The sequence below is a fragment of the Cetorhinus maximus genome, chromosome 13 (genome assembly GCF_964194155.1).
Source record: "Cetorhinus maximus chromosome 13, sCetMax3.hap1.1, whole genome shotgun sequence".
In the NCBI taxonomy this organism is placed as follows: Eukaryota; Metazoa; Chordata; class Chondrichthyes; order Lamniformes; family Cetorhinidae; genus Cetorhinus; species Cetorhinus maximus.
In genome coordinates, this window is record NC_135891.1 from 18,035,801 (window position 1) to 18,061,456 (window position 25,656).

At 41.6% G+C, this 25,656-nt stretch overlaps 1 protein-coding gene across 2 annotated transcripts; it reads right to left on the reverse strand.

Moving 5' to 3' along the window:
• Positions 1-16,561: 16,561 nt before the first annotated feature.
• On the reverse strand, positions 16,562-24,762 carry rps21 (ribosomal protein S21). Of its 2 annotated transcripts, none has more exons than XM_078555052.1 (5): positions 24,133-24,762; positions 23,990-24,053; positions 20,228-20,299; positions 19,118-19,173; positions 16,562-16,645 (listed from the first exon to the last, which is right to left on the reverse strand). In XM_078555052.1, exons 1-5 carry the CDS (start codon positions 24,180-24,182, stop codon positions 16,636-16,638), a joined length of 252 nt encoding a protein of 83 aa, XP_078411178.1. In that variant the 5' UTR covers positions 24,183-24,762; the 3' UTR covers positions 16,562-16,635. The 2 variants fall into 2 exon arrangements, with proteins under 2 accessions (XP_078411178.1, XP_078411177.1); XM_078555051.1 differs by having other exon boundaries at positions 16,613-16,640; positions 24,133-24,251.
• Positions 24,763-25,656: the final 894 nt, after the last annotated feature.

Below are 25,656 nucleotides of genomic sequence, written 5' to 3' on the forward strand. Positions count from 1 at the left end.
TTCTCAAGGGAAATTTGGCCCAGCATCTATCATGATTGACACCTTTAAAATGAAACCCCGAAGCTTACATTATTTAAAGTTATTAGATTGCTATCTCTATAAGCAAATGTGTTATCTGTTGAAAGAACATCGATATTCAACAAGTTGACTTCCACACCAATAGCTCCAAGTTGGGACTAGAGCCTGTTTATCTCTTAAATTGTTTCTGCAGAGGAACTCTGACAAAAGTCAATAGTTACCACAAAGTAAGTTGCAGTATATCAATTAGTCTCATAATCTTCATTGCTGGAGCCAACAAGAACCAAACAGGTTGGATGTTAATTAATGTCATTGTCTGGCTGTGAATGTGAACCAGACAAAACACAGCCTGTGGCTGGCTAAGTATGATCCCACTCACTTTGTGATGAAAGTTAACTGAAATCAGCACATGAGACATTAAGCAGATCTCTCCTACTTGTTAATAAAACGATTCCCAAGCAACTAAAACAATTATTTGCCAATATCTAGCTTTGTGTGCGAGTATTGGCACCATGAAGATTCTGCAAAGCAAATTATTGGTTTCACTTGTGCTCGCCAAGTAGCAACTGCTGAGCCCGGAGTTGGCAAGTGTACAAGTTTGCCCCTCCCCATCTGGATAAGGCAAACCCAGAAAAAGGAAGGGGAGAGTACAAAGAGAAAACGTATCTAGAAAAGGACCTCCACTGAAAATAAAATCACCTGCGTGAGATTGTTTCTTTAATTCAATGATAGAAAACCTGTAGTTTAAAAGGTACAAAGGATATATTCAACTTTCAAATGATTTAGAAGCTGCAGAAAGGCAGTTACAGCAGCATAAGTGCCTCACCCAATCTCACTCAGGGCATGCCAGCATCATTTCACATGTTGTTGCAATTCCTCTGCCAAGTCCCTAATAGTTACTGAAAAGAATTTCTCAAGTTGGTGAAACATAGACATTTAAGGAAAAGATTGTGCTTGTCTTATAATACCAGAATTTCCTTTCATGGATGCCAATGATTTTCATTCCTTCCCTATTTCCACATGGGACTTTCCTTATTCCCTTTTTATTTAAACACAGCTACAGTGAGATTATCTGCTTACTCCCAAGGAAATAAAAAGTTGCTTAAACAAGGGTAGGCTGTTAATTGACGGGAGGTGGTGAGCTTTATTCAGCTGTTCAGTTTTTACACTCCACACGTCAGTACAGGTTTAGCTTCAACCCAAAGCTACTGTTACATTTCTGTCTGAATTAGGATCTTATCTGACATTGCATAAAGCAGAGTGAGATGTACTCCCTGGAGAAATGTGTCTCACTCCATTCCAGAAACAGTTTGAGCTTCAGATTTGGATTTACATTGCATTATTTTAATATGGGAATGAATTGGAAATCACTATACATCTGTGCTAAACTCTAGGGGTTATTTTATGTAAACCTACCAAGGGGAAAACGATGAGATTAAAATCGACTCCCTGTTTTACACCTGGTTTTATTGTCCAGTGACATCAAATGGGTGTTAAATAATTGGTCAATCCACTCTAGTCAGTTTCTCGTGATAGGATTAAATGACTCCCTAGTGTTAATCATAGAATGGTTACATCACATAAGGAGGCCATTTGGCCCGTCATGTCCATGCTGGCTCTCTGCACGAGCAATTCAGCTAGGCCCACTCCCCTGTTTTTTCCCCCCGTAGCCCTGTAAATCTTTTCACTTCAGATAATTACCCAATTCACTTTTGAAAGCCACAATTAAATCTGCCTCCACCACATTCTCAGGCAGCTAGTGCATTCTAGATCTTAACCATTCGCTGTATAAAATTTTTTTTCCTCATGCCACCTCCGGTTCTTTTGCTGATCACTTTAAATTGGTGTCTTCTGGTTCTCGACCCTTCTGCCAAACAGGAGAGTTTCTCCTTATCGTCTTTATCTAGACCCCTTATGATTCTGAACACCTCTGTCAAATCTCCTCTCAACCTTCTCTTCTCTAAGGAGAACAGTCCCAGCTTCGCCAATCTATCCATGGAACTGAAATCTCTTATCCCTGGAACCACTCTCGTAAATCTTGCCTGCATCCTTCTGATACCTTCACATCCTTCCTAAAGTGTGCTGCCCGGAATTGGACACAGTACTCTCATTGAGAACATTAAAACTAGTGTTTTATTAAGGTTTACCATAACTTCTTTGCTTTTGTACTTTGTTGATAAACCCAGGATCCTGTGTGCCTTATTAACGGAGGCTGAACTCTGTCCTAAGAGGGTTTATCAAAAAAATGTTTAAATGAGAGGTAATTAAACAGTGAGTTAAATATTGTTTTTATTATATGGACAATGGCAAATCCCTTTGTAAGTGTGATTTGATAGCCATTACAGAGACATGGCTGCAGGAGGACATGGATTGGGACCTGAATATTAAAGAGTAAAGGACATTTTAGGAAGTGAGGAAAAAGTGGAGGGGTGGCCCCATCAGTTAATGATGGTTTCAGCACAATAAAAAGGGATGACCTAAGCTCAGGAAACCAGGATGTGGAAATGGTTTGGGTAGAAATGAGAAATGGTAAAGGCAAGAAGTCATTTGTGGGAGTCGTGTACAGGCCCCCTAATAGTAACCACATGGTGGAATGGAGCATAAGGGAAGAAATAAAGGGAACTTGTCAGAAAGGCAAGATGATTATCATAGGAATTTTAATCTACATATGGACTGGAAAAGTCAGATGGGCAAAGGTAGCCTAGGTGAGGAGTTTATAGAATGTTTCCAGGATAGTTTGTTAGTACAGCATGTTCTGGAGCCAACCGGAGAGTAGGCTATACTAGACCTGGTATTGTAAAACAAGATGGGATTAATTAATGATCTCATAGTGTAGTGAAGGCTCCCTTAGGTAGCAGCAGCCATAATATACTTGAATCGTACATTCAGTTTGAGGCAGAGAGGAGTGGGTCCGAGACTATGTTTTTAAACTTAAATAAGGGCAATTATGAGGGCATGAAAACAGAGCTGGCTAAAGTGAATTGGCAAATTAGGTTAAGGGATAGGTCAATAGAGATGCAGTGGCAAACATTTATGGGAATACTTCAAAATACACAGAACAGATACATTCCAACGAGTAAGAAAAAATCCAAGGGATGGACACACCATCTGTGGTTAACTAGAAAGGTTAAAGAAAAAGTATGTAATTGTGAAAAGGAGGCCAGAAGATATGACAGAATATAAGGAACAGCAAAAGATGAATAAAAGATTAATAAGGATGGAAAAATTAGAGTATGAGGGAAAGCTAGCCAGAAATATGAAAAACACATAGTAAGAGTTTCTATAAATATTTTAAAAAGAAACAAGTTAACAAAATGAGCATTGGTCCTATAGAAAGTGAGTTTGGAAAATTGATAATGGGAAAAAAGGAAATGGCTGATGAATTGAACAGGTGTTTTGCATCAGTCTTCACTATAGAGGATATAAGTAACATCCCAGAAGCAGCTATAAATCAGTAAATGAGAGGGGAGGAACTCAGGAAAATTACAATCACCAGGGAAATGGTACTGAGTAAATTGTTGGAGCTGCGGGCTGACAAGTGTTCGGGTCCTGATGGACTTCATCCTAGTGTCTTAAAAGAAGTGGCTAGTGAAATAGTTGATGCAAAGGTTTTAATTTTCCTAAACTCCCTAGATTCGGGAAAGGTTCCACTAGATTGGAAGTTGGCAAATGTAACTCCACTATTCACAAAGGGAGGGAGACAGAAAGCAGGAAACTACCTGCTAGTTAACTTAACATCTGTCATAGGGAAAATGTTAGAAGCTATTATTAAAGAAGCTATAACAGGGCACTTGGATAAGTTCAAGGTAATCAGGTAGAGTCAACATGGTTTTGTGAAAGGGAAATCATGTTCATCCAACTTATTGGAGTTCTTTGAGGAAGTAACATGTGCTTTGGATAAAGGGAAACCAGTAGATGTAATGTACTTAGATTTCCAGAAGGCATTTGATAAAGTGCCACATCAAAGGTTATTGTGGAAAATAAAAGCTCATGGTATAGTGGGTAACATATTGACATGGATAGAAGATTGGCTGGCTAATGGGAAGCAGAGAGAAGGCATAAATGGTTTTTTTCGGGTTGGCAAGATGTAACGAGTGGTGTGCCACAGGGATCAGTGCTGGGACCTCAACCATTTACAATTTATATTAATGACTTGGATGAAGGGATGGATGGGATGGTTGCCAAACATGCTGATGACACAAAGATAGATCGGAAAGTAATTTGTGAAGAGGACATAAAAAGGCTACAAAAATATATAGTTAGGTTAAGTGAGTGGGCAAAGATCTGGCAAATGGTGTATAATATGGGAAAATGTGAAATTGGAACTCTCTTCCTGAAAAGGTGGTGGAAGCAGAGTCTTTGAATATTTTAAGGCAGAGGCGGATAGATTCTTGGTAAGCAAGGGGGTGATAGGTTATCGGGGGAAGGCGGGATGCAGATTTGAAGTTAATATCAAATCAGCCATCATCTTATTAAATGCCGGGGCAGGCTCGAGGGGCCGAATGGCCTACTCCTGCTCCTTGTTTGTATGTTTGTAATTTACCAACTGAAATAAGAAGTGCATACCCTTTGAACTGAGTCACACAGCTCATTGTAGTTTACATGGTGACAGCTGAAAGAAAGCCAATTCTATGGAGCTGACACATGTTGTTCAAACATATAAACGGGCAACATCACAAAAGCATAACCCTGGAGTCATGTCCCAATACCTCACTGGAATGTGCAAAAAGCCAAGTGGTGTGAGAACACCTTGGGGAGATTATTTTATGCTGTTTGGGCCTGACACCATGTGGAGTACAATGTGCTTGACATAGTACATTAGTACAATACAATAGTACACGTACAATAGCACTTAGGTGCTTGACTATAATAAAAGTTTTGAGGAATGGAGGTGCCCATCTTCTCTCTCAAAACATTAAAAATTTACTGTCTAGAGTCCAGTGTTTTGTATATATGCTTAAGCACACATGAACAAAGAGTGCAATTTGCAGCCCACAGTATAAAAGCAAGAACATTATACACCTTCTCTCACATCCTCAAGTCCCAAAGCACTTAACCTGGTTCTTGCCACCATTCCATACTGTCCAATGGCTGATTTCATATCAGTTGTACCAAAGAATAGCAGCCTAAGTAAACCAGCATTTTAACAAACTGTCGCTTGCCATTTCAACACTCCGCCCTGCTCTCATGCCCACATGTCCGTCCTTGGCTTGCTGCACTGTTCCAGTGAAGCTCAACGCAAACTGGAGAAACAGCACCTCATCTTCCGACCAGGCACTTTACAGCCTTCCGGACTGAATATTGAGTTCAACAATTTTAGATCATGAACTCTCTCTTCCATCCCCACCCCCTTTCCGATTTTCCCCCTCCTTTTTGTTTTTTCCAATAATTTATATAGATTTTCCTTTTCCCACCTATTTCCATTATTTTTAAATGTATTTCCATCCATTGTTTTATCTTTACCTTTTAGCCTATTTCGATCCCATCCCCCCACCCCATCCCCACCCCACCCCCACTAGGGCTATCTGTACCTTGCTCGTCCTGCTTTCTACCCTTAATTAGCACATTCCTTTAGATAATATCACCACCTTCAACACCTCTTTGTCCTTTTCTCTGTGACATCTTTTGGTTATCTCCACCTATCACTGGCCCTCTATCCAGCTCTTCTTGTCCCACCCCACCCCCCTTAAACCAACTTATATTTCACCTCTTTTCTAATTTTATTTAGTTCTGTTGAAGGGTCATTCGGACTCAAAACGTTAACTGTGTTCCTCTCCGCAGATGCTGCCAGACCTGCTGAGTTTTTCCAGGTATTTTTGTTTTTGTTTTAACAAACTGTCTCCTTCCAGAGGAGCAATTAACTCCAGTAAGGGATTTCCATATTGTGTATTAATTTGAATTTAACTACAGGTTTCATTGTTAGGAGGCCTGATGCATATGTTTATACTTTGAAAATGTAATTAGCAAATAGGATTTATGATGACAATCACTATGCTGGGTTTAAAAACATGGACTGCTGGTGCTGGCCTAGTTACGGTGCTTAATACAAATTAGTTTAACATCTGAGCTCCCCTTAAGATGAGGAGGCAGTGACTGGGGGTTATAAAACAAAAGGAAGTTTAAATGTGTAAATGAAAGAGTCACATTCAGTGCTTTTCTTTCAAATAAACCAGAGAATGTCTTCAGAATGTTTTTTAAAGTACGTTGCTGCACTGTCTCTGTTTAAAACAGATCAATAATTCAAGTTTAGTAACTTGAATGTCTAAGCTCATTCCAATAGTTTTGTAACAACAAATTAATTGGGGTAGAAATTAAAGTAGGCAATTCAATATTATTCACAGACACTCCTCAGAGAAGAATGAGAATCCTTTGGAAAATGTTTGACAGGTTACAAAAGGAAACCCAAAACCACTCCTGGATAAGAGAAAGTGTGGGCAGATCAGGTATCAAAAGAAATGAACAAATTTACTTGACAACATTTAGCTTAAAACCAAGAGCTTTCCTGCTTATCTACAAACACGAAAGGGCTTTTCACAAAAATTATAATTGCTGTACAAGTGAAAAGCAAACCAACCCCACAGATTTGAAAAGCAGCCCATGAGGCCATTAGTAACACAATGTCTGATAAAGCACAGAGCCAGTTTCAGCCCCAAGGTCAAAAGTGTAATGGATGGAAATGTTGCCAAAGAGTGGAAACCAAAGGGAGACAGAAGCACAAACACAAGGTTTGTTCTTATTCCAACTGGCAAGATTCCACTGAGGTAAACTATCTTCTTTGGAAACGACTTTAAAAAGTTATGTGGCCTTGAGCTACCTCTTTAATAAATAAGTTATTGTTAAGTAAATAGTGACTTAGTAACACAAACAAAGTGGGTTTATCACTCACACTGTCCTTTCAATAGCATAACAACAGGTAAGTTCAGAATGATGTCATGCTTCATTCACATTACTGCATGAATGACTCCAAGCTCCATAATTCGACATAGATTTTTCTCCTTTGAAATTTCAAAATAATCTGGGTTATAAGAGTGGAGTTCTGAAATGAGGGTCACAATATCTGATAAAGCACCAAACTAATATAGCTTGTTTAAGTGTGAATATGTTTATACTCGAGCCACTCATTCTGCCTTTGTGAGTCAACTACTAGTGCATGGATGGATGATTCGAAGGACTGTAAACTACATGAGCATAGCTCAAATGACATCTTGCTTTAAGCAAGCAAGTTGACCTTGGTGTTTCAATAATTTCAAAAGAGTTATATCAAATGATATGAAGACATTCCTCCTACACTACAGTAATCACTTGGAGCTAAATGATAATGCTCCAGACTATATTAGTAATATGTACTTGAGCAGTTGCTGAAATGCATAAAACAACTGTTTCATAAAATATTTTAATATTGCAGAGTGCCAAACATTAGACCATCGGTAAAACATTGCAGAAAATAAGAGGTCAGCACCATAATAAAGACAAGCTTTTGTATTAGTTGGCCACTATCTATTGAAATGAATAAGTAAGGGCACAATTGAAGCTGCCTTAAAGCACTAGGAATGTATATGATGGCAAAATATTGTAGCTGTTGGAAACCTGAAACAGAGGGGTGAATTTTATTGGGGTGGGGGGGGAGTTTTATTCCTTGTCCCCCCACCCACCCCCCCCCACCCCCACCACAGTTGAAAAGTCAGAGGGTTGTGAATGTTTGGAACTCACACCCCAGAGAGTGGTGGAGGGAGAGTCAATGAATATTTTTAAGGCAGAGGTAGATAGATTCTTGACTAACAAGGGAGTCACAGGTTATCGGGGATACCCAGAATGTGGAGCTGAGGCCACAATCAGATCAGCCATGATCTTATGAAATGGAGGAGCAGGCTCGAGGGGCTGAATGGCCTACTCCAGCTCCTAATTTGTATATTCGTATGTTCGTATCATTGTAAGTCGGCTGGCAGCTCTCCGACATTAAATCTGGCTGCCTTACAGCGAAGCTAAGCTGGGAGGGACCTTAGTGAGGTAAGAGTGGGACATCCACCCCTCAGGAACAGGAAGTCCACCCTTGAGAGCTGCTGGCCAATCCAATTGGCTGGCAGCTCCTGCAGTGCGAGCTGTACCAGAAGCAAGTTGTGGCCACTTTGGGGACAACCTCTGATGACCGCTGGCGACCACCCCCCAAAAGGAGGTCCTCCCCTTCTTTCCCTTTATCCCCGAGCTGTCAAAGTTGTGGGCTGCCCACCTTCCTTCTGCCTTCCCCAGTGTTATAGAGTTGATCTTCCAGGCAACTTTTCTTGGTGGACACATTTAACTTTATTTACAAGACAGCAGCTGCAACTACACATATGCATCAAATTCTACAACTAAAGAAGAACTCCCCCTTGGAGGTTCCCCGCGCTGCTAACTCATTGGTTTACACAGATCATGTGATCTTACAACACAGGATTATTCTTAAAGCTACAGTCCTACGTTTATCAAAACTATAACTACTGCACCCAGCTGCACGTGTTTTGGCAGCGGAGGCAGAATGATGTCCTTAAGTGGCCATTAATTAGCAACTTAAGGGCCTCAATATGCCTAACAGCGGCCGGCTGGCTGACACATTACCCGTCCCCCATAAAATGTGAGACAGCTCAGTGGTGGGTGGGAAGGCGATGGGCTCGCCACCTGCCTTATTTTACATGCAACCCGCCTTCAAATACACCGGCAGGAGGCCATAAAATTGACTCCAAAAACAGCAAATGCTGGAAATACTCAGCAGATCAGGCAGCATCACTGGAGGGTGGAACTGAAATAATGGGCTGAATTCCATTGGGCTGCAGAGATGGGACCGGAAGCGGTCAGGCCCATAATTTTCCGCTACTGTCCAGAGCACCAGTCTCCCACCATGGTCCCACCTTGGGGCAGTTTTCATGGAGGCAGGATCAGGGGACTGTCGAACAGTGGGGGGAAGAAAACGGCTATTAAAAGCTAATTAGGCCAGTTAAAGAGCCTATTTAGGCCATACAAACCCATACAGAGCCTATTTAGACCCATACAAACCTATGAATTAGGAGCAGGAGTAGGTCACTCAGCCCCTTGAGCCAGCTCCACCATTCAATAAGATCATGGCTGATCTGATTGTGGCCTCAACTCCGCATTCTGCCTATAACCTTTGACTCCCTCGTTAGCCAAGAAACTATCTACCGCTGCCTTAAAAATATTCAATGACCCTACCCTCCACCACTCTCCGGGGAAGAGAGTTCCAAAGCTTCATGACCCTCTTAGAGAAAGGATTTCTTCTTATCGCTGTCTTAAATTGGAGATCCCTTATTTTCAAACTGTGCCCCTTAGTTCTACTAACAGTGATTGTCCAGTAGGCAAACAGGCCCCTGACACTGAGGCCAACACATGCCTGATGGTTGGAGGTTGTCTCCTGGCAGCAGGTTGTGGATTGTGAGGGGAGGCAGTGCACCATCCAGCTAGGAAGCCCCTCCCCCACATCCCACATCCACCATAGCCATAGGGCTATAGCTGTGGTCACTGGTTGTCCAGTGCTGGTGTTGTCTCTCCGCACTGGTGGCCTGGCAGCTGTGGTTTCTTTGATTTTAAAAGTTTGCCAAAGCTCTTCAGAGAACACCTCCACATTGAGGCGCTCTCTCCTTCCCCTACCCACAATGGCAGCTCCCTCTTGACAATGGGGCTGCCCATCTTTCAGTGACAGAGGACCTCTTATTGGCCGTGCAGGCCTTGGGAACCTGCCCGCTGTCCGTAATTGGCCCAGAGGAGGCCACTTAATTGGTTGTCTCTTTGAAAACTGCCCTCTGGGTCCCAACACTGGCACGCGTGGGTTCCTGACCCGCATCTCTACCCGACAGCAGGATCGGCACTCGTGAACAAAAATCCAGCCCGATGTTTCAGGTTGATGACATTAGGTGAAAGGTGCCCTGACATTCCCTGTGGCTGCCTGAAAGGAGCCAGAGACAAAGATGTTGGTGGCTGCAAGGACATTGACTGCAATAGGCCAGCAGCAACATATCTTTTTTGCAGCATGTCACTGCCTCTGAGGAGAACTGAAACCTTTCTTGTGCACCATTCTTCAGAGAGCAGCAGCTGTGTTTTTAATGAGCCTGCAATCTCAGTTGGGAGGATAAGAATTTCGAGCTTGCTCCCTTCTACTTGCCCTCCCTCTGTCCTTCTGCTCCTCCTCCATCTCTTTCCAAATTAAATTCCTAAAAGGACCCCCATTAAAAAAAACAATCACAATGGACGGCAGAAGCCCCATAACTTTTCAGAAACCACAATAGGAATTAAAAACACGTCCAAATCCTTTAGGATCAAAAATATTCAAAGTTACTGCAAGAAATAAAATCTCCAAAAGGTCGCTTCAGTTTTACCTGAGGCTGCCTCAGGACTTGTATGGTCATGTCAGTCAGTCTGCAATGCACACATGGATAAAGTGAGAAAAAGTGTATTGATATAAGGAGTAGCACTTCATCCAGTTCCTTGTGGGAAAGAGGCATCAGTTGAAGAGGGCACAGACTTTCACTGGGTGGCAGGGTCCCTTTCAGTGGGTCATCAAAGCTGCGAAAATCACACACTCATATAAACCAATATCCTAAATGAACAGAAAAGGATTTCACTCAATTAACATCCAGGTGATGCATAGAAACACTGGTCATTATCCTGGAAGCAGCTGTGATACCTCCTATATTCAGCAATCCACGGTTCTCATTTTAGGAGGTGAAGTATTGGAGGGGTGGCTGTCAGGAGCAGAGTTTTCATCTGTTGCCATGGATGCTAACCCCACTGAAAAATCCCCATCAGCAACGGAGCGATAGGCTGGCTGATGAATTTTCTCTTTCTGCAATGTGTGCAAGAGAATTGTGCGTGTGTAGCTTTGGCATAATGCAAGACTATCTGCTAAATGGCACCTTCCAGAGGCAGTTACAAACTTTGGGTTTATGGCACTTTCTTTGATTCATTCATGGAATGTGGGCATCACTGACAAGGCCAGCATTTATTGCCCATGCCCAACTGCCCTTGAGAAGGTGAGTTGCTTTCAAGGCAGCTATGTGGTTTCCTAGGCCATTTCAGAGGCAGTTAAGAGTCAGTCACATTGCTGAAGGTTTAGAGTCACATACAGTAAGTCCCCGTTTAACGTTGTTTTGCTTTAACATCGATAAGTTAATGGGTCCTGTAATCCTGTTGTGTGCCGTGGGATTCGTTTTAATGTCATTTCTCACATGACCCGATTAGCGCCATTTGGAGTGGCCTTTCCCACTCTCTAATTCTCCGATTTGCAGTGTCTCCCTGTGCCTGACCGTCCAACTTGTTGCCTCTTCTCCCGCTTGACCTTCAAACTTACAGCCTCTCCCCTCCTTGACCTCCGGCTTGTGGCCTCCCACTGTGCCTGATCTCCCAGTAGCTCGAGGCTGCCCCTCCTGCCTTGCCGTTCACCCCTAGACCCCTCAATCACAGCGAGGGTTCAGGGAGGAAGCAGCAAGCAGGAGCATTAAAAAAAAAATTAGATTATAGCAGATAAAAGCAAAATACTGTGGATGCTGGAAATCTGAAACAAAAACAGAAAATGCTGGAAAAACTCAGCAGGTCTGACAGTATCTGTGGAGAGAGAAACAAAGTTAATGCTTCGAGTCCGTATGACCTTTCTTCAGAGATTATAAGAGCCCCAGCTGGGCGCTTATGCACCACTAGGGCTCGCACATTCACAGCGCCAGAGCTCCAGCATTGGATCGAATCTAGATCAAGAATGAATACACAGGTTCATGAGAGGGAAGTGGTGGGGAGGTGGGTGAGTCAGGGAGTGCAGAGGTTCAAACATGGGGAGAGAATGTAAGTCGGAGGGTCAGGGAGAAGGAGAGGCCGCAAGTTGGAGGGTCAAGGAGGGGGGAGAGGCCACAAGCCGGAAGGTCAGGGTGGGGAAAGGCCGCAAGCTGGAGGGTTGGTTGGGTCAGGGAGAGGCTGCGAGTCAGAGGGTCAGGGAGGGGAAGGATCTGGAGTGACCAGGAGGACCAGGGTGCGGGAAGTTTGAGAGCAGGATCAGCGGCGAGTAGGATATACTGTAAGTAGAAAGTTACAGTTCTCTTTTATATTTTAAATTTATTTTATTTTAAAAGTTATTTCATTTACCAATGTAGGAATTTAGCATTGTAGAGTATTTCAACTTACAGGGTATAATGTTTTAATGTTTTTTTTTCTGCTAAGGAAGGTCCTACAGAACCTAACTCCAGTTTAAACATTGATTCCTATGGGAACCTATGTTTCACTTAAAGTTGCGATTTTCAGCAATGCAACCACAACTTTAAATGAGGACTTACTGCATAGGGCAGATCAGGTGAAGACGGCAGATTTCCATCTCTAAAGAATGTTAGTGAACCTGATGGATTTTTAGGACAATCCAGTTACAACATAGTTACCATTATTGATTCTAGCTTTTAATTCCAGTTTTATCTAATTAACTGAATTTAAATAGTGGAATTTGAACTCGTGGCTCCAGGTCAGGTCACGTCTGGCCCTCTAGCAACACTCTCAGTTTGCTACCTTACCGTAAACAAATTGTGCGCACAAGGGTATGCACTTACTTTCATTTTCCTTCTGATGTCAGTGCATTTCCTCTCATGGTACATTGACTCAACTGGCGATCTCCCTCCAAGCAGCTGGGATTTTACTGGACAGGGTCACCCTGGTTTGATGCAGCAGGACCTCCAAATTGTCAGCCTCACAAGTAGTAGTTTTGTCCATATTTTTCCTACATGCCATTCTGAACAATTACTCAGCTTTTGTGCCCCCACTGCGCCCTCCCCTTAATAATAGCAAGTTTTCACCCCATCACATTTTGCAGTCCTTCTCCCAGCAAACCATGTGACAGGCCACACTCCCTCAGCATGTATTTCACGCGCCACATGCCTACTCACCATAGCGAGGTGGACACTAAGCTCGTCCAGGACAAATCTCTTTGCTTCCAGTGCCTGAATGGGCCTCTTTAACCTGGTTTTGTTGCTCTTGCAGCCCTGTCAGCCATGTATATGTTTTGGAACACAACTACCTGTGAACAGTACTCAGCAAATAATGGAGTTCATCAATACATTACCTCTGTATAATTTGTAATTTTGATTAATAATATGATTAATTCAACGTAAAACAAGAGGGAGTTCTAAAATAGAAGACATTTGACACATTTATCTAGCAAGATAAGATTTGTCAGGACCTCTCCCAGAATTAATCTGTATACTGTTTCAACTGTTGAATTTACAACAGCCCGAATATTTTTAGCACCATCTGCTGGTGAACGTAAGAGCCATGTAAGCCCTGTGGCCCCTTGAGTCACTTCAGTAAGATCATGGCTGACCTGATCTTGGCCTCAACTCCAGCTTCTGCAGAAAATAAACAACAGGGAAGGTAATTTAGAAATTTCTTCAGAGTTACTTCAATTTAAATATGAGGAAACACTAGCAATTCAATGCTAGTATAACCCAAAACAATTCTTAGTGAAGTTCCAAGGTCTCTATTGCCGTGTTTTCACCCAAGTTCGTTACAGTACTAAACCAATAAATGTCAGAAACTCTTAGCAAGCACCTGCGGAGAGGACAGACAAGTTGCTGTAGATTACAGCATATAAATCAACATTTGTAGCCTCAAAAAAATCGCTCTAGAAACAGGTGATGACCTATACAGAGTATAAAATGTGAACTGCTGTTGTGGTCGCCATTTTGAAATGTGAAGAAAAAGTAACACTGGTAATTAAAACTAAATCAATGTGACACTTTTTATTGAATGAATTAATGCTACAAGGTTACCTTTAACCACAATCAAAATATTTTAAAAAAACTGTCAAATTCTTTTGAGTCGCATTGGCTATGTCATCATCATAATTCGATCAAATTTGGCACTTCAGGTTTCAGAATTATTCCTCCACAATAAATGATCTTCCTCTCCATTCACGGAGTTGGATGTTCTGCAATTTTTGAATGATCTGATGACAGCTTGTGCATTAATGGCATCCCACGGTTTGATGATGAATCCACGCAAAACATCAAGTGGGGCAGCCTGCATATTTCAACTCTTTGTGAAAGATTTTTTTCCCATCAGCCAGCCACCTATCCCATTTGGCGCAAACATGATCCTTGAATGGTTTGTTGAGGCACATATCTAAAAGGTTAAATGTTAGACCCCCTGGCATAAATGTATCGTGGATGTTAATTCTTTGCAGGTGCCTGTTGATCTTATTGGTTATATGGGATCTAAATGTGTCACACATTAATCTGTATTCTTTGGGTAGGCCACCATGACACCTATTCCACACGTTATCAATTCACACTTCACTTCATCCATCCGGTTGTTGTCGTGGACAAGCATAAAAACCACTGTAGGGAACCTGGTTTTCAGCATGGGTTTATGTTTAAAAAGTACCATAGACTTTAAATTTGTTCTGTCAGCCATGCAGGCTAATGCCACTGTGAATCCTGTCTTCTCATATATTTCAGTCCACTGTTTGCAATCTGCTGTGTCTTAAAATCCCACGCATCTTCTTGGTAACAGCCTGTATCACCTGCTTAATCCTGTGCACTGATTTATAAGCTGAGTAAAACATGCATTTCTGAGGTGAAAAACTGAGGCCGACTTGTAATGCTTTTAGTATTTCTTGGCAGGAGGTTGACTTATACCTCCAGTGTAGGCCTAAACATTAATTTTGGCGCTGAAAAATGGGATTGTTACATCATGATCTAGGATAATGCTTCAGGTGTAACCCTGCATCTCAATTGGAAATGATAAATGACCAGTATTTAAAAAGAAACAGAATAAAGCTGAGAGGACGTTTCTCCTTGTGGGGGAGTCTGAAGCTTGGTGGACGGTTTAAAAATTAGGGGTGTCTCATTTAAGATGGAGATTTTTTTTCTCTCAGGGGGCCTATTAGGCTGTGAAATTCTCTTCCCCAGAGAGCAGTGGAGGCTGAATCATTGAATAAATTCAAGGCTGGGTGGGATAGATTTTTGATCAACAAGGGAGTCAAAGGTTATGGGGGCAGGCAGGAAAGTGGAGTTGAGGTCACAATCAGATCAGCCACGATCATATCAAATAGCAGGGCAGGATCAAGGGGGCAAATGGCCTACTCCTAATTCTTGTGTAACCTTGGCATCCTCCTGTGCCAAAGGAAAATCAAACCTACTCATTTATCACCTCTGACACCACTGTGCAGGACCCCAATCCTTCCAGATGAAACTGTGATATATATGTACAGTACTTCCTTCAACTTAGCAATACTGTGCCTACCTCAATATTATCTGTTCACTACTGGGGTAACCAGAGCAGATTAAGTGATTGCTTTACTGAACAGCACCATTTTGCTAACAAGTGCAATCCCTAGCTCCCTGTTTCCTGCCATTTCAATTTCCCACTTAGACCTCCCCATTTTATATACCTACATTGCTTAAAAGCAAGTTTTCCTTTGATGAAAAGTGCTCTTTGAAGATATACACCATCAGAAACAATGGCTCTCTTGCTATCTGATAACATTGGCCTCTCTGTATCCTTTATCAGCAGTGATCACCAGCCAGTCTCTGGTGTTATTCATGAAAACAAGGAATGGAGGGACTAAACCAACTTTGAACCACTGTTAAATAATGCTACAATTACACTTCAGCTATTGATGAGAGCCTGTTATCTATCTTATGCTTCAGAATTACAAGCAAGCACCAAGTTGCAGCGACAGAGACTTGCTTTCCTCCAACATTTTTCAAAGGTTTCCTACATGTCCAAAATTCAATCTAGACATTTTGGAAGTGCAACTTTGGACTGGGCTAGAGTTACAATGCACCAAATGTAATCTCCAAGTAGCGTGACACAGCCCCATGGAAAACATCTCACACTGCTTGGTCCCACTGCATCTGAGCATTAGATCAAAATGCAATGAGCACCTGAAACTGATTCTGCCACTTTTGTATCAGTGTGAGCAACTGAAATCAAGCTGACTGAAATTTTGCATCTTCTCAGAAAATTGTCATACAATTCAACAACTACCAGATTACGCCAAAATCAATTTTTCAATCAGGTCAGGTTGCCCTATTCAGCAGGAACTATTCATTTGCATAGGTGTACATGCACTCTGAGGTCTGCTGAAAAGATGAAATCATTCCATCAGGTGGTCAGTCAACATTAAGCTACAGTATCAAGGGAAATCCTCAAAATGCCAGTACCTCAGTCTGTGATAGCCCTTGTAGCTAACACATATTAATGTCCTCCTTTTGAAATAGATCCAAAAATGTTAAAACTGAGGCCTGTGAGGTCAGGTTTTTAATCAGACCACCAGATGGGCAACAGCAAGCAAGGGATCTGGAGAATTCTGTACGTAATGTTTTCCCTGCATTTGGCAAATTAGCGGCATGTTAAACTGTAGAAAAAAGTGCGAAAACAACGAGGAAAATAACTTTCGTTGCAACTTTAAATCAATCATTTTTGTGATTTGTAAGTTGTGATGTATTCAATGGGTAAAATTAGAACTACTGACTGTTATGTGGCTTGAATTTACTTTTCTCCTGTCACTAGTAACAAAAAAGCATAAAAGGCTTCGAGGTTTTTGCTTGACTTTATTTTTATACAAACATGAAACTTCCAATAACTTGAGTCTTCAGCTTGTTAGACAGCTCTGAAAAAAAAAAGCATAAGTTATAAGACGTATTCATAATATGCGAAATTAATATGAAGATTGCTAGAATTTAGCTAATCTAATATTTTGCAAATTTACAAGTCAACATGAAAAAAATACATCTCAATTTTGCACCTTCATTCCAGTCATTAGCCTATTTCACTACCTTGCACTGTATTGCAGTTCATTACTACTTGGGCCTGTTACACTTAAGGCATCTTTTGGATTGCCAACTCTTAATACACAAGCTTTCAGAGGAAAACATATTTCTGTTTTTCCTTGCATAAACATTAACCAAACAAGGTTACAATTTTAAGTATTCAAGTGAAATACAAAATCAGATTTCACAGTGATTGCTATTACAAATATTACAACATATCTACAGCACAGAAAAGGGCCATTAGGCCTAATAAGTCCATGCTGTTGTTTTTCCCACCCCTCTTCATTTATCCCAGCAACATACCCTTCTATCACTTTCTCCTTCACATATTAATCCAGCTTCCCCTTAAATGCATCTACATTATTTGCCTCAACTACTCCTTGTGGCTGTGAGTTCCTGAATTAGTGGATGCTGGTTCTTTCTGTTCTCACCCGCATGTGAAAACATTTTGACATCTACTCTATCAAACCCTTCCATAAGCTTAAAGATCTCTGTCGGGTCAGTCTTCTGCTTTCTAGAGGAAACAGCTCCAGACTGTTCAATCCTTCCTGATGGAAAAGCTTCCCTGTTGTGGCAACATTGCCGCAAGCCTTTCTTGTACCTTCTCCAGTGCCTCGATGGTCTTATTATGAAATAAGGACCAGGCTGTTTACCATACTCCAGGTTAACTACGGTTCTATACAAGTTAAACCTAACTTCTCTGCTATTCAATTCTATCCCTCCAGAAATGAACCTGGTGCTTTGCTTGCTTTTAAAACATGGCCTTATTAACCTGTGTCGATACTGTGTGATTTGTGTGCCTGTACTTCTAGATCCCTCTGTTCTCATATCCCATTTTGGTGCTTATTTTCCAAAAAGTATTTGGCCTCCTTAATCTTTCTATCAAAATGCACCACCTCACACTTATCTATCCATACTGAAGCTCATTTGCCAAATACTCATCGATTCTGTAAGTTTGTTAATGTCTTCCTGTATTCAGGGATGAGTGGTTGAAGAATTATTTGTAAGAAGAAATCATATTATTATAGCACTTTTTATGATCTGTAATGAATGCAAATATTTCTAGGCCACTTCAAATGGGTGGAATTATGAGACTTCAAGTGGGTTGAAACATTAGTTTACCTTCCAGTACCGTCAAGACTGTGTCCCAATGCATTTATATAATATCACCAAAGTAACCTCAGCATTTCAGTGTTTAATGCAGTTGGTACATGTAATACAGGATGAAGTAAATCTTAACATCAGAACATGACACTTCTCAGGGACCTCCTCACTGCTCCTCGACCTTCAACAGGTTCCTGCTTTCCCACCCTCGCTGCTCCTGACCAATCATAGATTCTGTGCCTCACTGGCCAATATGAATCGTGCTACTGCAGGGCTAATCTGCTAGCAGTGATTGGAGGAGCTGAAGCAGTTGAGCGTGGGAGAGACAGAACCTGGGACTGGAGGTGCAGCTGTCTCTCCTGTGCTTGCTGGTCCTGCAATCACAACTCTGCAGTCAGTTCCCGGTGCTCTCACTGACTGACACTTGCGCTTCTTTTTTCAGCCCCGTTTGGACTAGTTCACTGCCCCAGAGGTTAGAAACATGTTTAAAATGACGGATTTCTGAAATGCAAGTGTTGGAAATCTGCAAACAGTCGAAATTTCTCATGCATGTGTATTTTGACAGTCTTCCTCTATATTTCACTACACCCTCCAAGTATCACCCACAAATTTCAAAATTGTACTTGCTATTTCAGAGCCCAAAGTTGTTTATGCAAATTGTGAACAAGTGGCCCCAGCAGCCACCCTTGTGGAATCCCATTCCTCACTATTTACCAATCTTATCTGGAAAAGGAACTGGATTAATACTGTAATTTCTAACATTCAATTAAACAATTTATTTGTTAATCTCCGCCCCCCCCCACCGCCACCCCACAGTTCAAAGCTAGCGTCCTCCCCATCTTCTACAGCTCACCCTGCCACTCTTATGCTCTCCTGTTCATGTTGCCATTTCTTTTATTCCCAAGTTCATGCAGACATTTTTATGTCAAATTCAGTCTCTGTACTGATTGGATCAAGATTTCTGCTCGGTAGTCTTAATCAAGTTCTGATGAAAGATCGCACAGTCAAAAAGTTATGTCTGTTTCCCTCTTCACAGATGCTGCACTCTCTGTTTTTAATCAACTTCATGTTGGGTTTGGGATCACAGAAACAACACTGCCTGTAATTTGGTAGTGTATGCTAGAAACTTAATGTGCTCCACTCCCCAGCACTAACACCACCGCCACAAAGAAAATCATGGGACGTAAAAGGCTCAACATTCAACTTACTTGGCCACAATGCCATCATTCTTAGCCAGCCTCAAGATACAATCATCTGATTCACCCTGTAATTAAAAAAGAAATAAACTGTAACATCCCTCCTCAAATGCTCACACCGAATTCGATTGCTTTCCTTGGTCACCAAAAAGAACTGTGCCGGATGTTAGAAGTATTGTGGTTTTTGCCGCCACAAATTAAAATACAAATTTATAAAGTTAGCTCACTATGAGTCAGATACTTGCAATACAGAAACAGGCAATACAAGTTTAAAATGTTTTTAAAAAGCAGACCTAGTTCAATTTACATGAACGTGAAGGCAGGTTTTGTTTCTCCTGTCCTGAAGCTGCTGAGTCCTTGCTGAAGTATGGCTCCACAGTGCCAATCACTCTCTGGCACGGTGGCCAAATCCCATTACTCATATGAACATCAGCAGGCTATTTTATCATTGGAGGACTTCAGTTGAGAATAGTTCTGCCCTCACTTCCAACCGAATTCAACTGAGTGAATAAAACTTTACCATCTCATGTGGGGCAAGCAAGAAAATATCAAACTCTTATTTTGTGGAAGACACTTCAAATTTAACATCGATTCTTCTTTCCTAGAGAGCACCACTGTTCTGAGCTGAGACTTTCTGGTAGCGTCCAACTCATTGGTTAATGGCTCAAGGAGTAATAAGGAAGACCACATTCTCCCTTATCTGCGATACTGACCAAGGGGCAGCTATGCCAGGAAGGACACTTCTTACAGACACACACTCTTGGGAAAGTACACGAAAATTAGAGCTCTCTTGTGGTACAGGCCCAATTTAAATTTTCCGAGGTACGGGCATATTTTACACACAAAGAAAGAGCTCCTCTTGTTCAAAAGTACCTACTTTCTCTCTTATTTCCAGATTTATTTTATACATAGAAAAGGTGAAACTGAGTTCAGGAAATTTTTAAAAGCCCTTAAAGTTTCCATAAGGTAAATTTGATTTAATGCTAGGACAGACAGGGACTTATCTATTTAAAGGCACACAAAATTGATGTCCTTCAGTACCATCAAGAAAGGGCAGACACAAACAACCCTGCCAAGACAGTAAGCTTATTTTCTTCAGTGTTCACAAGAATGTGTACATACCATCCTACGGATAGCTCCACAGATAGCATAGGTTTTGTGCTGACCATTAAATCTTCCTGTTACTTTGTCAACCTAAGATAAAATGAATTAAGAGGTAAATGATTCAGGAAAGCACCAGCAGATATCCCGTAGGACTTGATAACAAATTCCACAACTTCAAATTTAAATTCTATAACTTATTATCTATCGTTATGTCAATCCACAAAAAGTCAGCATCTTTCATGAAGTAATAGACAGAGATGTTAAGGGTAGTTCACTTAGTGTTGTCCATATGGATTTTCAAAAGGTGTTTAGCAATGTACATCATCATAAAGTTGTCAGCAAAATTGAAGCCAATGGGATTAAAGTGGCAGTGACAACTAGAGGACAGTACGTAGTGTTGTTCTAATAGGACGATCGCTCTTTTTGATATACATCAATGACCTGGACTTGGGCATAAAGGGTATGATTTCAAGGTTTGCAAATAACTTGGAAATGTAATGAGCAATAAGGGCTCCAGGTGGACATAGACTGGTGAAATGGGCAGACACATGGCAGATAAAATTTAACATAGGGAAATGTGAAGTGATACACTTTGGTAGAATAAGGAAAGGTAGTATGAACTAAATGGCACAATTTTAAAGTGTGCGCAAACACAAATCTTTGAAGGTGGCAGGATAAGTAGGTAAGGCTGTTAAAAAAAAAGCATATGGGATCCTTGGCTTTATTCACAGAGAATAAAGGCAAGGAAATTATGCTAAACCTTTATGAAACACTGGTTAGGACTTAGTTTGGGAGTAGTGTTCAATTATGTCACAATGCATAGGAAGGAGGTTAAGGACTTAACAGAGGATGCAGATCCTCTACCAGCTAGAAGGGCAAGGGCTGCAGGTGCACAAGGACACCATCACCTGCAAGTTCGTCTCCAAACCACACACCATCCTGACTTGGGAACTACACTGCCATTCCTTCACTGCTGCTGGAACTCCTTGCCTAACAGCACCGTGGATGTACCTACACCACACAGTCTCTGAGCAGATCACCACAACCCACTCAATGGCAATTAAGGATGGCCAACAAATGCTGGTCTTGTCAGCAACACTCGCCTCCCAAGAATGAATTTAATTGGTACCAGGGAGGAGGGAATTCAGTTACATGCAGAGGCTGGAGGAGTTGGGGTTGTTCTCCTTAGAGCAGAGAAAGTTAAGAGTAGATTTGATAGAGAATCAAATGCAGTTTTTATATGAGTAAATAACGAGAAAGTGCTTACTGTGGCAGGAGGGTCAGTAACCAGAGGACGGCTGGTGATTGGCAAAAGAGCCAAAGGTGACACGAGGAAACATTCTTTTATAAATCTACACAGTGAGTAATGTCCTCATCCCGTTCAAATATGATGTTACTCCCTCCTTGAATTTGTGGTTGCTTCCCAAATTTGTGCCCAGTTTTTCTGCAACTCCATGTTTAAATCCTTCCAATCAGTCTTCTATCCCTGCCAAAGCCACAACTAACGTGCTATGTGACATTGGCCATGGTAGGTTACCCCCTGCATCTTTCTCAACCTCTCTGCAATCTCTGACATGGCTGACCACACCATCCATCTCTAACACATCTGCTCACCAGCTGGGGTTGCACTTGCCCAGATCCATTCTTATGTCGAGCGTTCTCCCATGAATCTACCCTTGGGTCCCTCCTTTTCCCTCAATTACATTCTCCTCTCTGTCACATCAAAATCACGTCAGGTTTCATATATACGCCCACACTCAGCTCTGCCTCACCACCTCTCATGACCCCTCCACTCTGTCTAGTTTGTCATTATTGCTTGTTCAACATTCACTTCTGCATCGATGGATTCCAACCCTGCCTGAACTCATCTGCTACTGAAACCCTTATCCATGCCATTACCTCTGGACTTGACTATTCCAGTGCTTTCTCGGTTGCCACTCGCACCCACCCCCCATACTCGCCCAAAGCGCTGTTGCCCATGTCCTAACTCGTACAACATCCCATTCACCAATTGTCTATGCTTGCTGATTTGCAACAGTTCCCGGCTGAGCAACAGCTCGACTTTAAAACTCTATTCCCTGTGTTCATATCCCGTCATGCCTTGCCCCTCCCTATCGCTGCAACCTTCTCCAGCCCTACAACCTCCCAGATATCTGTGCTCCTATTTTAACATCTTACGCGTTCCTAATTTTAATTGCTCCACCATTGCTGGCAGAACTTCAGTTACCTGGGCCCTAAGCTTTAGGAATTCCCTTCTTAAACCTTTCTTTGCTTCTTTAAGGTGCTTCTAAAATCCTACCTCTTTGATTAAACTTTTGGCCATATACCACAGTATGTCCTTATGTTCCTTAGTGTCAAATTTTGTTTGAAAAAGCTCCAGTGAAATGCTTTGGGATGGGTAACTACATTAAAGGCTATTTAAATGGCTATGGGGAAAGGGTAGGAGAGTGGGACTAATAGGTCTGCCAGAGAGCTACAATGGGCCAAATGACCTCCATCTGTGCTGTCTCATTCTATGATAATTCCCTCCCTCCATTTTCAGTCATAGATAACGGGAAGTGTACCAGGTAGATATTTTTAAACTGTCTTTTATATTTATACAAGAGGGAATTTTTTAAATGATGACTGTTTTGCCTGTAACATAATTAGCTCCCATTTTCATGGACTGCACTCTCTTCAGGGACATACTTAGTCATGAGCTGCAAGATTCAAGACTTGGGGACCAGCGGGCACCATTCTACTGCTTAATCAACTTAAACCATGCAACTTCACAAACACAAAACTGAGTTGACCAAGGACAAAACTAAGTTTTAGGGCAGAGGCCTCTGAGGTCATCAGGAGGAGCTAGGAAAGAATCTGGTAATACATTCATCCCTCCAGGGCACATCAAAAAACCAGGCTGACTGTTCAATCATCAACAGTGTCCTGGAGTACTGCAAACATCCCTAGGTCAGATGTTGGATAACTGAATCAGTTTGATACCAATCTCCTATTGCCAAGCAAGTCACCTTAGTACCAGCTTAAACACAAAAAGACACTCCTTATCCAGCATTCCAAGGGATACTTACTCCTTGGACAGCCAATTACAGCACGTGTTTGAACCTTCACTGGGTAGGGTGCAGGCACCAGGAATTCTTTCCAAGCGCCATAGTGAGCAGTACCATTTACAATAAAGTGGGAGTGTATCTCTGATTGCAGAATGAAGACACACCACACCCCGCTAGGCAGTGGTTCCATTAGCTGGATCATAAAAGTTTTAGCACCAACTGCTTGCTTTCCTTTTGAGTGGCATAATGAGCAGCACAGGTCTTCATAATCGAAGGAGGCTATTCATCCCTCAAGCCTGTGCTGATTCTTTGCTAGAACTATGCAATTAATCTCACTCCCCTACTCTTTCTGCAGAGCACTGCAAACGTCATCCTTTGCATAGTTATCCAATTCTCTTGAATGCAACTATTGAATCTTCTGCCGCCCTTTTGCGCAGCACATTTCAGATCACAACAACTCATTGTGTAAAAAATGTTTCTTCGTAACACCTTATTTTTTGCCAATCACCTTAAATTGGTGTCCTGTGGTTACTGACCCTTCTGCCACTGGAAACAAGTTCCCCCTTATTAACTCTCTATCAAAACCACTCAGGATTTTGAACACCTCTATCAAATCACCTCAATGTTTTCACTGGCCAGTGAGGACAAAAAGATTCCACCAATGAACATGCATCATCTAGCCTTATTAATAATAATTCAGATCTATATTCTGATTCACTGACACTTAACTCACATCAGCAAGATTGATTTGAATGGAAGCATGGTCCTTGGCGCCAATAATTCTGTTGCTCGCAGAGCTAAAAGAAATGAGTAACAATTAGTTAATTATGATGCATTCAACACAGAGGTCATAATCTGCACATATTTTATACCCACCATTTACGTGGAACATAAAGATCAACAAATTCACCAGCGTCGTTCTGCATGTTGGGTTTTTTTAGTTGCTGATTTTGTTCAGAAGTTGGATTTTTTATTCAGTTATGATGCAGGGATCTAGGCATATACAAACAAAATTAATAGTTCAGTATCAATCGTGTTAAATTAGATACTCCAACTTCAGCTAAAAACTACTCATCTTATAAACATAGACTATTGAAGTAGTTGCAGTACTTGATGAATCATCATTATTACATAAACATTTGTCCAAAACTATATTGGTAATATAATAACTAACAATGATCGAGTCCTGGATAAAGATTATTACTTAATTTAACTTATGGATGCTAATTAATAAATGATCTACCAACAGTATAATAACTTATATTTATATAGCACCTTTAACATAATAAAACTTGCCAAGGCATTTCACAGGGGCTTTATGACACAGCCTTATAAGGAGATAGAAGATCAAATGACCAAAAGCTTGGCTTAAAGGAGGAAAGCAAGGTAGAGGTGGCAAGGTTTTGGGAGGGTTTAACAGAGTTTACAGGCTAACCAACTGAAGGCACATTCTGCAATGATGGAGTGATTAAAATCAGGATTGCTCAAGCAGTCAAAATTAGATGAGTGCAGATAAGAAGGTTAAGGGGCTGGAGAAGATTACAGGGATAGTGAGGGACAAGAATTTTTATATCAAGACATTGCTTGGTTGGGTGCCAATATACATTAGCGAGCACAGGGGTGAAAGGTAAATGGGACTCGGTGCAAGTTAAAACACAGGCAGCAGAGTTTTGGACGACCTCAAGCTTACAAAGGGCAGAATGTGGAGACCAGCCAGGAGAACGCTGGAATAGTCAAATCTAGAGATAACAAAGCGATGAACAAGGATTTCAGCAGCAGGTGAACTGAGACAGGGTGAAGTTGAGCAATGTTACAGAGGTGGAAATTAGTGGTCATATTTGACATCAAGGCTGCTAACAGACTGGTTTAGAATCAGACAGTTAAGAGGACGAGGAGTTGAATCAGAAGCTAGGGAATGAAGTTTGGAGCAGGGGCCAAAAAAATGTTTTCAGTCTTCCCAAAATTCAATCGAAGCAAATTTCTGCTCATCCAGTTCTAGATGTCATATAAGTAATCTGATAATTTAGCAACAACGGAAGATTCAAGAAAGGTGGTGGTGAGGTAGAGTTGGGTGTCATCAGCATCTATGTGAAAGCTGTGATGTCACCAAAGGGACAGCATGTAAATGAGAAAAAGGGGCAGGCCAAGGATGGATCATTCAGGGGACATCGGCAATAACGGTGAGGGAGCAGGAAGAGAGGTCAGCGCAAGTGTTACTCTGGCTGTGATTAGATAGATAGAACAGGACCAGGTGAGAGCAGTCCCACCCAGCTGGGCAATAATGGAGAGGCACTAGAAGAGGATGGCACAGTCAGCCAGGTAAAAGGCTGCAGCCAGGTTGTCAAGGACAAGGATAACAAGGAGAGATAATTTGGTCAGTCACATCTGATGTCATTTGTG